Here is an 18,952-nt window from a genome sequence, read left to right as displayed (position 1 = left end):
GCAGCGTTTGAATGTTGATTTAGAATTCATGTCAACATTATGAATGAAGCTGTGAACTATTCAGAAAAGCCGTACTGCTCGCTTTGCTGCCGTCTGGCAGGCGATACTGAAGTATCCTCTGCTGTACCACCAGACAGCAGAGCAGCTTCTTTCCTCAGGCTGTGAGACTCCTCAACTCATCCTCTGCACTCCACCCGAAGAAAAACACTTTTTCTTCAGTGGTATAAAGGGACTACAACTTGTATTCTGTTGTGCAACCCTGTCTTGTGAAAGGACAAATGAACCTCGAATTTGTGGTTGTCACAATTATCGAGTGCCTCATCACTTATTAACAACAGGATGGAAGAATCTTCTTGGCCAGGATTTTGTCTGGATGCCCGTTGAATGTGAATCTATGTTGATAGTTACATACGTTAACTGTCATTTTATTTCTGTTTGTTCCCTCAGAGTTCCCCTCTGCCTCAGCGTCTAGATGGGTGAATCAGGCTCACGCCGTTCCACACTTGTGTCACGCCTGCCGATCTTCCGCCGCAGCAGCAGTAAGAGGCAGGAGTCTCTCCCCTCCTCTCCGTCTTCAGGCGGAGTGGGAAATGGCGTCCACAGCTCTTCGCCCTCCAGCACCAACTCCAGCTCTGGCAGCACCGGGAAGCGTCGGAGCCTTTTCCGCACTCCGTCTCTCAGTTTCACAGCTAAACGGAATAGTGAGCCACGTGTGCAGCCTATAAACCTGAACCTCACACCTCCGCTGACCCAGAGCACGGACTCAAACGGGAATAACCAGCAGACGATAACAACCTCACTGTCAACAGGTTTCAGTGAAGGTGGTGGACGCCCCAAGTCACGTCACTCATTTGGTTTCGGCAGCCACAAGAAGAAAATCACACGCTCTCAGACCGAGGATTTTGAGAAAGCGTCCTCGTCCTCCTCCACAACCAATCGCAACGTGTTTATAAACTGCATCAGTGGCTCAGGGGCCAATGAGGGCGACGACTCTGGGTTCCTCGATGACTACAGTGGCGGCAGTAGTAACACCAAACGGACTTCACGCCAGAAGAAACAGCTGCTGCCCAAATCTTTCTCAGCTCACCACCGCTTCTCCCGGACCTCCGATCACCACAGACCTCCAGAAGTGAATCTGGAACCTCCGAGCTCCACCACCATCACTCCAGGGGCAGGAGGGCTCACCCCGGGGTCATGGCCAGGTGAGCTGCTTGGTGCTGGCGGTGAGAGCTCACTCCAGTCCCCGATGATATCAGAGGACCGAACCACGGCCATCACCCCTTCAGAGTTCATCCCCATCACGGAGGATTCTGTATCCGAGGTGGATGCCCTGCCAGCTCCCAGCCCCGGGTCTGGTTTGGGCCCAGGACCTGCCTCTGTGCCTGGGCTGGCTACTGACACAGCTCCACCCGACCCCCCACCTGCTCCAGAGAACTTCAGCGTGGCTGTTTCTACCTCCCAGGTAGCTCGTTTTATGCTCTTCACTCCATCTTTGTTAATCAGTGAAGTTGCTTTGGAATCAGATTCATCAGTACAGACATACAGCGTGTTTCATGTTACAGGATGAGCTTTGCTTTGATAAACATACTAAATAATCCGAACAAGAAAAGTCGTTTTGCTTGTACAAACAGGAATTTATTTGGGAAAAGATGTCAATATTAGTGCTTCAGGAACAGACAGTACAACCACAGGTGCCCTTGGATGTCAGGAACGAAACCCATAAAAGAGGAATATTTATGACCACTGTGCGGAACCTGTGAAATGTAGCATAAAAATTGAGCACCGGGCATGAAAAGTCCTTTTATTGAAAGAGCTAAGGCATGAAAAATAAAACCTACGCATGTCTGCAAACTGCTCTCCACATTTCACACCTTTGTGCCTCACAACTTTTCCTTCTTCAAAGAATTTATTTTATTTTATTTCCTGGTAGAGGAGGGAATGCCAGGAAGGAAGCATTTACCCAGTGTAACAGTTGCAAAGACAAAGCCCTCTACTTAGTCCATTGAAGAGTAAATACTGTATGACTGTGTTATCTAAACTGCACTGCTGCCTGAGGACACAAATAACCACCTACTAAATGAGCTCTAAAGTAGGCTCTTCTTTCTGTAAACTGCTTTTTGCTTTATTGGAGTTCACAGTTGTTGTATTTGAATGCAACATTTTAAAATGCTATTGCTCCGTTTTTACACACACTCACGAAAATGTCCTCTTGGCAGGTTTTCTTCACTCCAGCCCAGTCCAGCACTGAGAAACCTTTACTCCCTGACACCAGCACAGCCAACAACACCGACTACGAGACTGCCATTTCCCTCTCAGAGCCCGAGACAGCTGTACCCTGCCTTCCTCCGCAGGAACAATCACTGGAAGAGAGGAGGGAGAGGGAGGAGGAGAGAAAGGAAGCGAGGGAAGAGGTGTCAGCCGAGGAGAGGAAGGAGGTGGTAGAGGACAGGAAGGCAGGTTACCACACAGAGACCACGAGTGAGAGCGAGGCATGTGTGGTGCGCAGCGAGGGTTGCCACTCTAACCCAGAGCAGTCGGAAAGGAGGGCAAGAAACACACTCTCTGTTCAAGAAAGAGGAAGCTTCTGTGGCTGCCACGAACCCAGGTCCTCTCACTTGAGGAAACCACATGCAGGTATGAAGCTCAGTCAGACACTAGCCGCTTGAGCACAGATTTACAGGCACACACACACGCACATAGATTTCTTTACCCCAGTTAATGGGGGCAGTTTTGTCTTTATCCAGTTTGAGGGGCTAAGGACAGAGGGTGTTCAATGCTGTACAGATCGTAGAACCCCTTGAAACAAATTGTGGCTTGTGATTCTGGGCTATATGAACAAAATGGACTTGGCTTGACTCAAGTATCATACCCTATCATACACTAGTGCTCAATGGGAGCTACAAGCACAGGTTGATCCCTCGTCGTTACTGAAGCACACACAGACGGACACAAACTTGGCGTCAACACTTGTTTGACATTCTTTTGTGATGAGGGTTTCATGAAATTGTTGACCAGATATGTTATCTCAAAGGGCAGCACCACTATTGACTTCTTGCTACGCAGTGACGATGTGCTGGCACATACAGATAGGTTTGTTTGTACACATATGTCGCCTGACTCATATCATGATCTGCCACTGTTATCTGCGTGTTCTTCAAATACGTTCACAACAGTCCCTACCAACATGAGTGCGATGGTAAACATTTATTTGGTGGTTGAAGCGAACCCATGCTCCTGTTCCTTCAGTGTTGTTTGCCTTTTTTTTATTACCTCCTCATGCACGACTGAACAAGTGTGAACAACATAGCAAATAAAAATCTGTGGGAGTTCATTAGCAAGCCTCTCAAACAGATTCCCTCAGGAAACTGTTATGTGGAGGTGATGCAAACTGGCCTAATCAGAATCAAAGTGTTATCATATCCATGTTGTCTCACTCAGCTACGAAATGTTTTCTCTTGATTTGTCGTTCTGGTAATAGTTGATAGCGTTTCTACACATATACTTTACATCCTCAGTCTTGTAGCTGTCACTCCTCCTCCTACTAGCAGCAACTCAGACAGTTCATCTGAAAAAAAAAACCAAAAAAAAAAACCTGTCTGTCTCAGTCTAATAAATCAATGCCAGTTGTGGGTTGACAGAAGAGAAAGAGTGTGTGTCATACTGAAAATGTATTCCATGACCAAAGATGATTTGTCACTGTCCTCCTCACTTCCTCGTCAGCTGCTGTAACATATTGCAGAAAGGTTTTTTTAGCCAAGGTTTCTCTGATTAAGATAAAGTCTCCCTAAATCTGCTCTATTTTGCAACAACTGTTGCAGACTTGCAGACTTTGATCAGACAGTAGACTCTATATAACTTAGATGTGGTCTCCATGACATCTCCCATAGGTTTCTGAAGAGCCATTGTGAAGCTCAGTAATGGTGGCTCCAGCTGTCGTTATCTTGGCAGCACCTGACTCCATCAAACTCCCGGCTAATCCAAAAATGGGCAAAGAGGTGGAGCGTGGGTGGAGCTGAGACAGGCCAAATGAAGCCTGGTTGCTGAAACCAAGCAGCTAGCTGTCACTCAAAGTAGACATGCCCGTTATTATGCATAACTTGAAGCTTTGATATAATTTAAATGAGTTGAGTAATATAAAAATTCACCTGATGCCCTGTTGTCATGAAGGGGGAAATAAGTTATAGAGACAAAAAACGTTTTTTGTACCAGGCTGTAAACATGTTTATTTCGGTTGTAAAGTGGGGCATTTTAATATGGGGGTCTGCGGGGATTGACTTGCTTTTGTAGGCAGCCTCAAGTGGCCGGGAACTTTGAGGAACTGCAGTTTTTGGCACCGCCGCGTTGGCTTCATTTTCAGCCCTGAAGGTTGCCGCTTGGATCAGACGCTGAAAATCATGAAATTCTGGCTGAGTTTATTATCCTTTCAGGAAAATAGATTGAGCATTCAAACTCATGAGGGGTGTTAGCAAATTTATGGTTTCACTAAGTAACCATGTAATTAGGAATCAGAGTTTAGTTGCCGCAACTGATAATTGCATAGTGCCGATAGAGACATGTCACTTTATTTATGCTCTGCTGGCAAGCAGAGCGTAATCACAGTCAAAGTATTCAACAAAATAACAAGGATTACAATTCCATTTAGAAATGTGGACATTTATACACATTCCAGCACAGATGTTGCTGAAGGAAGTGTGAGTCTGGATCAGCTGGATCTAATCTTTCTGTATTAAACTGAAACTGTGACTGGTGTAACTATATGATGTGTGCTGCTGCGTATGTTAAAGTTGGCATGACTGCATGATGACCTGCCAGCAATAACTTAGGTGGTATCGGTGGCCTAATGTGAGATTGCAAACCCGCACACGCACACAGTTTGTTGCAGTATATGCTTGCAGGAAAGTAACTTAATATTGATTTATACTGAATTTCCAGCTTCCAGGCATTGAGAACTACTGACAGACTACAAAGATAACAGGGCGAACTTGTCTGTTGGGCTCTGCAAGAACAGTTTTAATATATTCATTTTCGTGAACAGTGTGACAAGGCTCTGGTATGTGGGCCCCCATGTGCTGTAGGTCTGATTTCTGTTTCTCTTTTCTGTTTGAAATAGTCTGAACCTCTGGGTAAATAGTTGGAGACATGTGATCATGGGCCTTCTGCGGGGTTTTGTTGTTCAGTGGGAAGCCCTAACTGCGAATATCCCTGCTCATTTTTGACAAGAACACAAGAACAAAGACAAGACAGAGGACACACACATACACAGATTGGAAACTGTGTGCGTGTGTTAGTGTGCGTGTAAGAGGAAGAGCATGTGAAGTGCCGTTTTTAACAAATGTATTATAGCATGTAGCTCAATGAGAGGATGTGCTATCGTCTCTGTTTTTTCACGTCTATCTATTAGTAGATCAAAAAAGAGCAATTATCGCAGTCTTCTGTTTGTCTGACTGAAGCGTAATGCCCCTGAAATCTCATTCATTATGTGGTTTTATTGTTGCACAGCAAGCTCTGTGGCACTCAGAGCGATGTGATTAATACAAAACAGGCATAAACACCATTTGACCAAAAGCAGTATGACTGAGCTTCACAACGGGAAGATTTAACTTCATTTAAAATGCTGAATGAGGAATTGCTGCTTTGTCATTAAGAAAAAAAACAGAACAAACAAACAAACAAACAGCACATTTTCCTACAGGAGATAGGGCAGACTGCTACCAACTGGATGTGGAATCCCTGCTAGAACGGTTTCATCTTAATTAATTCTTTCTCTCTCTATCACTGTTTGTGTGCTACTTCATGTCCTCTAGCCTCCCTGTGTAGCAGTGTCAGCCCCTATCATGAGGTGATGCGGATGGAAAGACGTCTGCGCTCCTCGTCTGAGGGGGCTGGTGGACCTCGTGTCCATGGAAACCACAGAGATGCCCCGGGCATGGAAGGATGTGGTCTGCTCAAACACAGAAACAACTCCTCATCATCCAAACTGGGAAGTCTGGTAGGTCATGAGCTCTATCTGTGTGTGTGTGATTTTCTCTTGTGTGTGCCTTTGAAGTTGACTGTCTCACTGGTTTGTTTGACAGATGTTCTGCTCATTAATCATCATATTTCATACTACATTTCTGCATAATCAGGACAATAATATTCATTTCCAAATATCCATTGTATCATTACAGGAAGAACCCTGCTTTTAAAGGGGATTAAAAGAGCGGATGTAATTGTCGACAATTGTAACCAGCTGCTAACAAACTCCCTAATAATGTGCTGTGTGATAAGGGATCCTTTCTAATCCCATGGAGTACCCAAGCCTCTGGCCATGAAAATACCAGAAGGGTTCCAGTACCCTCTAGGCAAAACCAACCACAGTGCACTTGGTACTTTGTAGCTTTGATTCACAAAAATATTGCTTTTAATTTTCACTCACTTTGAATTAAAAAATGTTAAAATATTTATTTAGAAGTTAATTGTGCCTGTTTGTATTTAGAGCTAGGGCAAAAGGGAGTGTGTCGGTGGTAATTAAGGACCCAGTTATCTCAGAAACTGACTTCTCTTAAACAAATTTTGAGATGTACAAGTTATCTAATGCAATATACAGAGAGCTAAGTGAGAAATGTCTCACACAGTGATCAGCAGCTCTGTACTGACTTTGCCATAACAAAGTGGCAGCTCAAGTCTTAATGTGTCACTCAGTGCAGTTATCCAACAGCTCAAGTTAAGCATAAGAATCTTTAAATAAGTAATACCGGTGCCTGAGTGTGTACAGTACACATGAATTTGAAAAGCACATAATAAAAGTTTGGTTTCTTACATTTGAAGCTATTTAAGGCAAAGCCCTGAAATTAAGTTCAGTGCGAGTGTGGATAAAGTACTTTGAAAAACTTCCTCAATCATCTGTAGGATTTAAGCATGCCTGTATATCCTGTTTCTTAGCTTAGGCTGTCTAACAAACATGGAGCTGGTCTTTGTTGATGTATGCTGTAGCTGTATCCACATTTGTTTCAGGGGAAAGGCTATAGCCACTGTTGTGTACGGGTTGGTTTCTTCCAGCTCACACGAGGAGGCTCTGTGGGAGGAAAGCTAGTTAAAGCCAATCCCATTTATTTTACCAGGGACTATAGGCTTTTACTAAGAGATTAAAAAGGGCGGGGATGTAAGAAGCACGTTGCTATGTACTTTAGTCTTCATCTGCTTCTTGACATACACTTCGCCAAACATTCAGAAATCTCATCCTTTCCTTCTTCCAGCTTATGAAGGGCTCTTCAGGGACCAGGCTCATGCAGAGGAAGCAGGAGCTTTGGAGTTTATATTAAATTATGCACTACCACTTCTCTTCCTTTTAGCTTTGTAAAACTTTGTTGGTTAGCAGAGGGCACTTGTAGCTAATATGAGCAATGTCACAGTCTGCAAACAGTAATATCTTTAAAGTAAATGTGTAGCTACAGCTAGTGAGGGGGTGAAGATATGCATAGACAATGTGGCTGACTGTGGTGTTTATGTGTGAAGGAGGCCCGTGGGACATGGCACCTGCACAGGGCAAAACAGTGGCAGACTAGAGCTCACTATGCCAAATGGTGGATGTGCTTTATTACTGCTGTGTCACGACAGCCCAGACAGGAAATGATTATCATAAAGCAAATGAAGATTTGGTTTGCAGTGACAAATGAGGGATTTGTTGAATTCAGAGATAAAATATGAGGTATGTCTGTGAAGCGAAGCAAGGCTGTTTGCTTGAGCTGTTTGGTGATCTCATTTCCAGTTGTTATTGTTATTTTGATGCCCCCTTGGGATGCTATGAGATATTTATTTTACCAGCATACACAGTGTCGGCTGCTCATAAGTTTCGCAATGACAGCTGTGATGATACTGAGGCAGGCTGAGTGAGATAAGAGAGAATTTCTTGGGAACGTCTTAAGTAATTCTTTTTTGCCAACTGCACACATGCACATTTGTTTGTAGTTTGATTGACATATGGCAGAAAAGTTCAACTGCAATCCAAATTACTTTGACTGTTGCTTATGCCTATCAGCAGTTGCTTTGCAGCTTGCTTGTTAGACACTGTTGTAAAGCAGGATGCCTCTTGTTTTCATATCCTCCAGCCTGATTGCTGCCTTGTACAGGCCAGATGTAATCAGTGACACTTGTATTAATCATACCACAGATAAGATTCACCTCTCCAAAAAAATTGTAATAACCACAACCAGACAGCTGGTCTTTGAAATGAAAACCAATGAAGATGTTTACAAATGTAGATATTGAATGCTCACTTTACCCAGTGGCATCATAGAAAAGCAGTAACAACTGTCATAAACACATGAAATGGAATTAAATTTCAGATCAAATTTTCTCTGAGGTGAGCTTTCCTAATGACACCTGGTCACACACAGTGCGGCTCTGAAAGCTGCAGTTGATAAACAGATGTATCCTTTGACTAATACATAAGGCGATGGCGAGATGATCTAACGTGCTGTAAAATAAACAGTATTACTGTGTGATTAGATTATGATTTCTTTCTGCTTTATTTATATTGTGCTCTTTTCTTATGAAGACAGAACAGACAGAGCATAGGACAGGAGATGGGGTCATTATAGGTAAAGTGATGCCTGACAACTTGTAAAACAGGAAATGAAAAGATGGGTTGCATTTCACTATCAAGCTCTGTGGGCTTTTTCTATCCTTGATTGTCCTTTGGAGCCATAGAAGTCCTTATGAACCATGACTATGACTCTCACAAAGCCAGAGTATTTTCATAGGTGGTTAAGTTATGAATATGAGACTTTTGTTTTTTAGATATTAAGGAAATTTCACCATTATGGTGAAGAACCACCTGTGTGCCATCATGCTACACTCATTTGCATATTACTGAACAACTTAAACTACCTCTTGTAAGATATGGACCACTTTTATTTTGGGAATACCAGCAGGTTCCCATGCAGTCATGCATTCATCAGGTAAATGCCCTTATTCTGTAACCCGTTAGAATACATCACAGTGATTATGTTGAGATAGCTTCTTGCTCATATTCTAAATGTGTTAATTTGAACAGTATAGTGGCTAATACAATGGTAAATGCACCTGGAAAGAATGAAGTTGATAGTCAATTAGGGGCTCATTAGCTATCAGAGAGGAACAAGAGTCTGCAGGACTCCAACCCTCGAGGCTGGAATTGACTGCCTCTGCTGTAGAAACAAGCTTTCTTAATATTCACTGAAACTTCTTTTCATCCACCACAATGTGGCTAATGAGCTCAAAGAAGATCCTTTTAATAGCGGTTTGGTTGTGCTGATGCACTTAAGTGTTCAGAGTATTTATTTCTGCTTTATTTTGAAATGACTATTAAGAGTAACCTCATTGGCCAGCTGGCTTGAAATTCTTCAAAGTCAGTTGTGAGCTGGTACTGTGTACTGCCTTGTTCAAGTAAATGTAAGGCTCTGTTTCATTAAATATACTTTTAGTGCTCAAAATGTATTACTTCGCTTTAAGGTGCACATCTACCTTCCGCCTTCTGTGACCACCCGAGGCAACAATATAACCTTTTTAGTGGCTGATATTTTGACTTGTCATTGCAGAACAGGTACAGGTGTAGCATAACAAATAACAAATGATGGTTTGCCCCAGTGAAGAGTGAAAGTGCTCTCAGGCTGTATTTCTCCAGGCAAAAGTTATTAGCTTGTTGTGGCAAAACGCAGGCAGCATAGGAAACAGCAGGAGTCGGATTATGAGCATAAACTGAGGGAACATGGCTGGCGGGTGAACAGCAGCACTCCACAAAGTTGTAAATTATACAGCTTCTTATCAAACACTGTCTTGGGTTTCTGTCACTGTCACTGCACTCACTTATCTCACTATGCAGTTATAAAACAAGAATATAAACAAACAGTATTTCCTGAATTAGAGGTCAGTCACACCCACTCTCTCTAAGTAGCCTGTCGTTAAGGACCTAACGATTCCACAGGTCAAAGTTCAGACTGAACTCTGCAGAAAGTGAAAAAGGCGGGTCAGTTTTCAACGAAGACCTACCTTGTTCTGCATAGAAAAAAATGGGGAGCAAAATCAGGTCTGGCTGTACTTTAAGCCGTTGCTCTGACCCAGCATGCACAACACCAGGGCCAGGAATCTGGAGCACCCAAATAGAGTGAAGTGCTTTTCCATCCATGTCAAAATGTCTGCTGTAAAAAGGTCAATAGACATGCAGACAGCCTCCAATATCTCCCTGTTAAGTACTTAATCTACTAGAAATCCTTATCAAGTCAAGGCTATATTTTGCCCAAGTAGGAAATGTCGATACTCACTCATGACTGTGGTCATATTTCTGCCTCGGCAGCATCAGTCACAAAATGTTCTCAAGAAGTTGTAGACTCAACAATATGTGATGGGAATCCTGAATTAAAATATGTACCTCAAATTTATGACCGTGGTGAAAATATGAATTCTGATGCGAACAAATCAGTCAACAGGATAAAGCACTGGGATTTATCATTGGTCTGTCCTACATTTTAAATTGCATTGCTTGGTTAATGTGAAAAGGCTGTTTGCTTTGGTCTGGGATGAGTGATTATTTTGTACTGACAGGAGTGAAGAAATAACAAATGTCAAGTGATTTAAGTGAGACAGTGTGGGTAAAAATCAGTTTCTTTTCATTCAACAGAGGGATTTACAATTTGACTGGACACTCAATCCTTTGTTCCCTCAGGCACATTGTAAACACAACTGGCTGTGAAGTGTCTGCTGAGACAGAATGAAAGTAATTTGTTAGTCCGTATATTTTCCATCGCTAGAAGCCATAATACCTGGCTGCGAAGGCAAATCTCTCTCCCTTGATCTTAATGCATTTACCACCCTAAAGCACTGAATGAATGTAATTTTCCTAGACTGTATATAAGATTTCCACAGAATGTGAACAGAAACCAGTGGCCTTTAATGGATGGAAAGACCCTCTTGCTTCCTCTTCCTCATATGTTTTGGATGTCATTCTGCTTGGCAGTTAAGAGATGGAGCCATCTTTTAATGAGACCTGAATCTGATATTATCGCTATTAACTCAAGGATTATACTCACTCAATTCACATAAGCGAGGTAAAAAGGTGACATCTCTGGGTTATAAAATCATATTAACACATTTCTGTGGTTAGAGGGGCACATTCAAATGGGTAATTTAGCTTCAAATGAAGTCTGTGTGCAGTAGTATCACACGGTATGGGTCTTCATTTCTTTTCCAATACCTTTTAGCTATTAGCTTTAAAGCCTGAAATGAGGTCTTCTGTTCAATTGCGCTGAGATGCATTCAGGTTTTTATTTTTATTTTTTTCTGATGTTTACTGCGCTGAGTATCTGGTGAAAAAACAGAAACGCATACAAACACCGCTATGGCTTCTTCGCATATGTACGGACTTGGAGAACATTGATTTAGCTATTTGGAAATTCTTCTTCTTTTATGTCTCGCACATGGACACACACACACATAAAAATGGACGGAGTTGTGGTTGAACAGTTAAGCATGTCACTGAGCATCGAGCCTTTGCACTCAGATGGGAGGAGATCGATACAGAGTGTGGCTGTGAGGTTGTTTATGTCTAAACACCAGTGATGAGAGCAGAACAGAGCTGGTCATTGGATTTTTCAGACCCATCAGCATCTGCAGATACTCCATGAGATAGGGGCACCATAGTTGATATTTTACTTTGGTTAAGGTTTTTCATTTTGTAAGTGCACAAAAGTTCAGACAAGGTCTTTCAAACTGAAAGTGCTCTGGAAGCCCGTAGTAAGCATCATCTACTTATTTTCATTTCGATAACCTTGTCTGAAAAGTTGTTTCAGGTGAAAAATGTGTTTAGAACCACGTTAAAGCACTATTCACAATGAATAATTAGTTCTTTTGTCCTTGTGATGTTATTAGACTGGTGAGATTTGCTGCATCAGGATAATTCAGTGTACTGTATGGCATAAAATAAATAACAACCTTGTGGTGCTCATGTTCCAGTGTTTGTCTGAGGTCTTATAGTGCACCTTCATGGTATACAGTCTAAATCAAATATTAAGAGCTATCTGCAAATATTATTTCCTTTTAGGTTGAAAGTAAATGGAAAGAAGTCTGCTAATGGTAATGGTGTGTGTTTGTGTGTGCGTCTGCAAATGCATGTATAATTAAGTGAAAATGTTCAACCTAATAAAAAGACTATTGTTCTTTTTTACCAATGAAGTTTCCTACCAGAAGTATTTATACACAGCTACAATGATTCTACTTTCCCTTGTGTAATGCTGTGTTGTGTTAATCAATTTATTTGCCTCTCTTTATTCTTGTAGCTACAACTTTTTTTTTTTTTAATGCAGTGGATTTCCCTTTGATGGCCATCAGATGGCAGCATTGACTTTTCAACTGCAGCTGAACCAAAAGGGCCATCATGCATCATTACAACTTCATAATAGTGCCAAAAATGTGGGGACAAGATTGCAAATGAAGGTTTTGTTGTGGGTTTTAAGTGGGTAAACAGGACTCCCAGTAGTCATGTGGATAACTGTGAAAATCATATCAGCAAATTTGTAATATGCAATGACTTCTTAACAAATATTGAATCTATACTGTGAGTGGAGATGTTGCTGATAATACTCCTGATGGGTGGGGGGAGGTTGGTAAACCTTTATGGCATTCTTCAGTCATTGTCACTGGATTTTTGAGAACATTGGCATCGATGTCTGAGTTTGCTAAAGTTAAAGTTGAAGGTCTTTCATGAGATACCTCTGCCTTTGCTATGAGGCCAACAGGGGGATTTACTGTGTGGCACTGGGTTTGTCATAACTTAGCTAGACACCAAGCTTAATTGCAGTTTAGTGGTTTTGCACACAGTTATATCCAGATGACCTTACTTTAAAAGTAGTTTTTTTTTTACAAGGATCTCATGGTGAATATTTAGATTTTGCATTCTCTTTACTATAAAGTAAATATATATTGCCTTTCTGTGTTCAGAGTACACTTGTTTACTTTGAGAAGTTTTTATGTTGGACTTTTGCTATATGTTACGGTACATGCTACTGTATTAGAAGGAGAATGCAGTAGTGTTATTTCTTTTAAGTAAGGATATCAGCTCTATCGTGCTGGTTAACAACACCCTGTTTTCCGTGAGGTGCATGAAAACGATGGTACATTTAGTTAGATTCATTTTTAGAGCCTGCTAAATCGAGTTAAAGTAATGAGACAAATGCTTCTTAAAGTTTTGATTGTGAATACCATTTTGAAAATCACACGAGTAAGTAATGGCCTTCCTCTCCTTGTTGTGGAGAGAGAAGAGCGAGTACTGTTGATTTGCAAAGTTTTCCCGCTCAGCAGGTATTTATTTTTCCTGGAGAAGCACAGGAAACGTTGACAGATGTTGCACAAAACTACAGCCTCATTTGGCACGTTCATTGCTTTCTCAAACCGAACCCTAATGATCTCCACATAACAGGAGCAGCAATATGTTTTCATGAGCTTGGATGCAATGATGAGGGACTAAATACCTCATTAAGTGCAGGCACAGTGAAAAAAATCCCATTACCTAATTTTATCCTAATACCCTACCTAATAACTAAAATAACATTGATATGATTGGTAATGTGGATAAAATCTCTCTGGTTGTCTTTCTGGTTGGGGAATTTCTTTATTGAATGTTATGATGAGTGTTGTATTAAAACTGTTCATCGTAATGAATGTTTCAACAAAAAGTTTAATTCCAAAAGTATTTTTTCCTCTTTACAAATACAGAACAATCACATTATTATCAGCACTTTTGTCAGATATAGATTGTTGGTTCTAAGTTTTGGGGTCTCGCTTTTCCTCTGCAGGACGTTTTAAACAACCTGGGTTCCTCAGAGCTGGACGAAGATGATCTCATGTTAGACCTGGACCTCTCTGATGATCAGCGACATCGACACGGTAAGTTTTTCACTTCGTAACACCTGAAGTTTTTGTACCAATCAAAACATACGGCAGCCCATTAGAAAATTAGTGCAGTACTGTAGGTACAAGGTTTAAGTCGAATGCAGAATTCAACACAAGCAGCTGGGTCAAATACATGGCCTGTTAGTTGTTTTTTCTTTTATATCCCTAAAATTGGAAAGAAGCTGAGAGTTCTAAAAACCAAGCACTCAAATCTAGAGAGTATCTGTCACATACAAACTGTTGCCTTTCATCTATCTCTCCTACTCTTCAAGCCATGTCTGCTCATATTTTCTCATTGTCTCATTCTTTTTTCCCTTGCTTCTCCTCTCTGCACCCCCCTCCTCGCTGTCTCTCTCTTCCCTCTCTGTCTCTCTTTTACCTCATTAAGTCACGTCTATTCCATCACCTTAAAACATGAAACCAGTACTCTGCCTGATTCTGTTAACATGTGCCACAACTTTGATGTAGCTGCCTCATTTACAGCGATTTATCTCCTTTGTTGTTTTGGCTTTTCAGTCACACTCCTCTTGACATGCCTCGTGGTTGAAAAGTGACTGTCAACTGAGAATTATTGCTTGTGCTCTGCCACGGTGCAACATGGAGTGTCACACACCTCCTCTCCTATGAGACAGAAGGAAATTATTTTATTGACTGAATGTAGTGGGTAGCTCTAACCACACCACAAATGAATGTGTTAAGAAGGGGTAATACAATTTACCTTTCTTTACATGTCTTAAGAAGGAATCTGATATTTTGCTGCTGTGAGTAGATGTGACAAGTGAAATGATTGATTACATTTGCGAGCACTGTTCTTATTTTATCATTCCTTGCAAGAACAGTGTGATAATTGGACAAAATTACCAGCTGTTGCAAATGCTGTCAGTATGGGGTATGTTTCTGATGAGCTCAGATCGCAAATGTGCAAATGTCCGCGTCATATTAGCATACATTAAACTGCAAAGACATAATGTACACATTGACTCAGTGTGATGCATGAATACAATGACTGAACTTGGTAAACACAAGTTTAAAATGTATTGATTTCCATTTCTGCACTTCAAGTTCCTCAGAAACAAGGATTATATATTTGACTGTAGATATAGCACATTTACCCACAGCTTGACTCTCATCAGGTGTGTGAGCATGTCTAGTTTCGACTCTTATCTAACAGGTCTCAGAGTCAAATTGCATATAAATGCGAGGTTAGATTAGTCTATCTCCAGGCAATATTTGAGTCCCAGATGGACTCACAGTATATTACAGTTGCAGTCAAATAAAGTAAAATGCTCAGAAGGTCCGTGGAGTAAAGAATACAACAGGAGCTGCAGCCCTCATAAACTGAATTTCCTGTGCTTATGGGAGTTGGAGAGTTTTGGGAGGGAGGGTGGGTTTGAACTGTGTGCTCACACACCCACGCATGCACACACACAAACACACACACACACACACAGATTTAAAACCTCTCTAACGGCTACGGCTGTTGCAGAGCTAAAGGAGGCACCATCATTAATACACACTAACACACAAGTGTGCATGCTTAGTCATTAGACCTAATGGTTTGCAGACTGTAGCATGAAATTAAAGGTTTGATGAATCGTTCTCATAAAGTCAAGGGACTAAGACTTTGTGCTGGCGATGGAAGAGTAAGGTTCTTCCACACACAAATTAAAGGGACAAATTTAAATACATACACACACACACACACACACACACACACACACACACTCACATTCAGGCAGTATACACAAAGCAGACAGACCAGATACATGCAAACATACTTATAAAGACATACGAATGCATGCAAACGCAGAGACACACACAACTGGACTCATACCCAGGCCACGCACCTGCACACTCTCACTGGCACTCCTTATTTTTACCTCTCTCAGATGGCTTGTTGAAGCCTTTATTAAAAAGCAAGCAGTTTCACAGCAAATTTATGGCCAGCGGTGTTCATCTTCAGGGCTCTGTGTTCCTGCTGCAACTGTGACTCATGCCCTGTGGAACCAGACAGGGACAAAAAGAGAGACTGCGGGACCTTTACAAAGACATGAAGAAATGCCACATGTTGGCTTCACGTCCAACTTTTTATTCCAAACTCTTCCACACTGCCCTGTCAAACGTGCTATTAAAAGTAACTGTACAGTCTTTTTCTCAACAACTGATTGTATTACTCAATCCTATCTATGCTAAACTAAATTTTTATGAGCTGCTTTGTTACATGACTGTTTTATGGGGCTAATTTCATTTGAGAGGAGATTGCAAGCAGGGAGCTGTTATTTTCAAATGATAAAATGCTCTATGTTGTGGCCATCTGGACATCTTTCAGGTGACAACTGCAATTAGAATATCAGGTTGACATAACTTGACTATACATGTGTTTCGGGTGCACAGTGTCCAGAGAAGACTCCAGCCAGTCCCTGGCCTCCTGTCTCAACCTGCTCCCCTCCCCCATGGATCAGTCAGGAGATCGCATCCCAGGCAGAGAACACAATCAGAGGTAAATATGTGCATTAGTATTAATAAACTGTATGTGCTCTCACATTTTCCACTGCACCTATAAAAGTGCTGTCATAAAAGTGCTGTCAGTGTAACTATGTGGAGATTTTGAGCAGGGTTGTCTTGCGCTCTAACAAAGCAAATGAAGACAGATAGTTTAAAAATTAAGTGTGCCTGTGTGTGTGTGTGTGTGTGTGTGTGTGTGTGTGTGTGTGTACGGACTAGACATTATAGAACTACAATCACTTACAGAAAAAACTGGAGAAAAATGGCCTGTCAGCATTGGCTGCCCTAAAACAGGATTCACTTGCATATAATTGGAGCATATGAATGGCTCAAGGATCTGTTTTGATGCACTTACCCTCTTGGCCACAGGGGCGTTCATCCTCTGTACAGTATATCTTAATAACATTACAGCTACAATACAGCCTTTTTTTTTTCCACACCACACACACTCCATTGCCACTTCAGAGAAAGGGAGGGAGAGGGTTATTGTCAATTCTACGAATTGCTGATCTCGAGTGTTCCCTGTAAATGCATAACATGTTTTATGTCTTTCTCTTCCTTGGAGATGAGATTAGACTCTAGCACAGAAATATGGAGGGTAAATAAATAAATAAATAAATAAATAAGCCGTCTCCAAATGAATATGCAAGCTGCCTTTCTGTTCTGCTCTGTCTCCAGTAGCTGACGGGCTGAAAGAGAACACTTTCTGTGTCTGTTTATATGTTCGAATACCACTGCTTTATCTGATTTGGTCTCTTGTTTCTTCTCTACACTGAGGAAACAGGTTAGGTCTGGATAGACACACACACAGAAATGAATGGATGCACATCTGCACAAAGATGTATATAAGGCTCTGTGGATAGGACTCCTTTGGTTTTACGGAGTCTCAGGAATACATGAGTAGTATTACAGTAGTATCACCTGGTGATGTGTCTGACAAGCCAGCAGATCATTATTGCTTTACCTTTCAGTTCTCCTCTCTCTACTCCCTGGTTGAATTTATTTTATTTCGACTTGCACCCATTGAGTAAAGTTTGTGTCTATCCGTGTACTCCCCTCAGTAAACTGGCTATGATCTGCTTTATTTGTAGACACAGTGTAGGTCAGCTTATGTGGGTGGTTTTGAAGTAGAGGTTGAAGGATTTATACTACACCATTGAGACACTGGACTTGGCCTTGCCTTCTGTTTTTTTTTTTTTTTTTCTGAGAAGGGTTTTTATCACACTTCTCACACTCTTTGAATGTTTCAATGAATAGAGAGACATTTTCTGCGTCTAGACAGTGTCAGTGAATCAGGCAAGTTGGGAGTCAACCTTTTCAGCCCATCCAAGGTTTGTGTCAGGCAGTTCATTGGTTGTTTCATTTAAACTGACTTTTCCACTTGTCTTTGAAAGCGTTGGAGGACCATTCATATCCATGCACACACACACACACACACACACACACACACACACACACACACACACACAGATATGCATTATTGCATTGCATTGCATTATTCCTCTCTGTATACAAGGTCAAGGCTAAAATGCCTTTTGTCTGAAACCACTTATATTCTGTTTGATTGAGTTTGCCTGGACTGCAGCATCGCAGTTCTAGAAATGCTATAATATGAGGAGACAGCTCCATCCTTTCCAATCCAATTAGAGATAGTGTATTATAAAAGTATCCTTGTAGCAGAGCAAGGGGATGAATGAATGAATGAATGAATGAATGAGGGAATAGTGTCTGGGCTGTACAGCTTTAAATGCTTTCTGACCTGTAGTATTTAGACATATTTTTAGCTGATACTCAAAGCAATGCTAGTGGCTTTTTGCTAAATGCCAATGTCAGCACACTAACACGCTCACAATGATAATGCTAACTTGGCGATCTGCAGGTATTGTGTTTATGGCTTGATATTTACCGTGTTTAGTGTGTTAGCATGCTAATGTTTGCTGGTTGTCTGATGGAAGTGTCATCTGTTTTGCATGTATTGAACAAGTGATAATTTTGACCTAGTGAACACAGTATTGGTGCATGAGCAAAGTTGCAGTATTTCAGTCTGGACCAAGGTGGTGGATCAACTCGCCAACACATTGACATTTCTATCCTCACAGCCCTGCTGCAAGTGTGGCTAAAAAGGTATGCAGTAAATTCACATCTCAATCATGGTCTGTCTGAGTGTTGACCTAATTCCGCTTTTATATGCTGCCTGTATGACAACCCAACAGTCTCCAGCTTCTAAAACTTAGGAGGGAGTTTTTGTTCATATAACTTCTCCACAGCGAGGGAGCAGTTTTTGTAGCTGAAGTGCAGAGCAGCAGAGTAACCTTAGTAAAAGCACCAAAAAAAAAAAATAACAAAACTGTATGGAAAGTGCAGCTATACTAAGACAAAGAAGACAAATAGCACCATCGAGGCATAGATAGATTTTCAGACTTTTGATTTTTTTTTTTTTATTTCAAAGTAAATAAAAAAAAGCACACAATTGTGAATCCACACCAGTGTTCAACATGTTTTGATCCATTTTGACTCTGGAAACACTGGGACAAGTTACATAATG

The 18,952-nt window shown here is 41.4% G+C and overlaps 1 protein-coding gene across 7 annotated transcripts in view; it reads left to right on the top strand.

The window, feature by feature from the left end:
* Nucleotides 1-18,952, top strand: part of ccser1 (coiled-coil serine-rich protein 1) — a 119,858-nt gene that overhangs the window by 6,098 nt on the left and 94,808 nt on the right. For all 7 annotated transcript variants that reach the window (XM_076730616.1, XM_076730617.1, XM_076730618.1 and 4 more), the window contains exons 2-6: nucleotides 448-1,462; nucleotides 2,217-2,634; nucleotides 5,805-5,989; nucleotides 13,806-13,896; nucleotides 16,297-16,402. In XM_076730616.1, coding sequence (XP_076586731.1) covers nucleotides 473-1,462; nucleotides 2,217-2,634; nucleotides 5,805-5,989; nucleotides 13,806-13,896; nucleotides 16,297-16,402 — 1,790 coding nt within the window. In that variant the 5' untranslated portion in view covers nucleotides 448-472. The remainder of the gene's footprint in view (nucleotides 1-447; nucleotides 1,463-2,216; nucleotides 2,635-5,804; nucleotides 5,990-13,805; nucleotides 13,897-16,296; nucleotides 16,403-18,952) is intronic.

This window comes from Chaetodon auriga, chromosome 5 (genome assembly GCF_051107435.1).
Source record: "Chaetodon auriga isolate fChaAug3 chromosome 5, fChaAug3.hap1, whole genome shotgun sequence".
Taxonomy (NCBI): domain Eukaryota; kingdom Metazoa; phylum Chordata; class Actinopteri; order Chaetodontiformes; family Chaetodontidae; genus Chaetodon; species Chaetodon auriga.
This window is presented reverse-complemented; position numbering and strand designations above follow the sequence as displayed.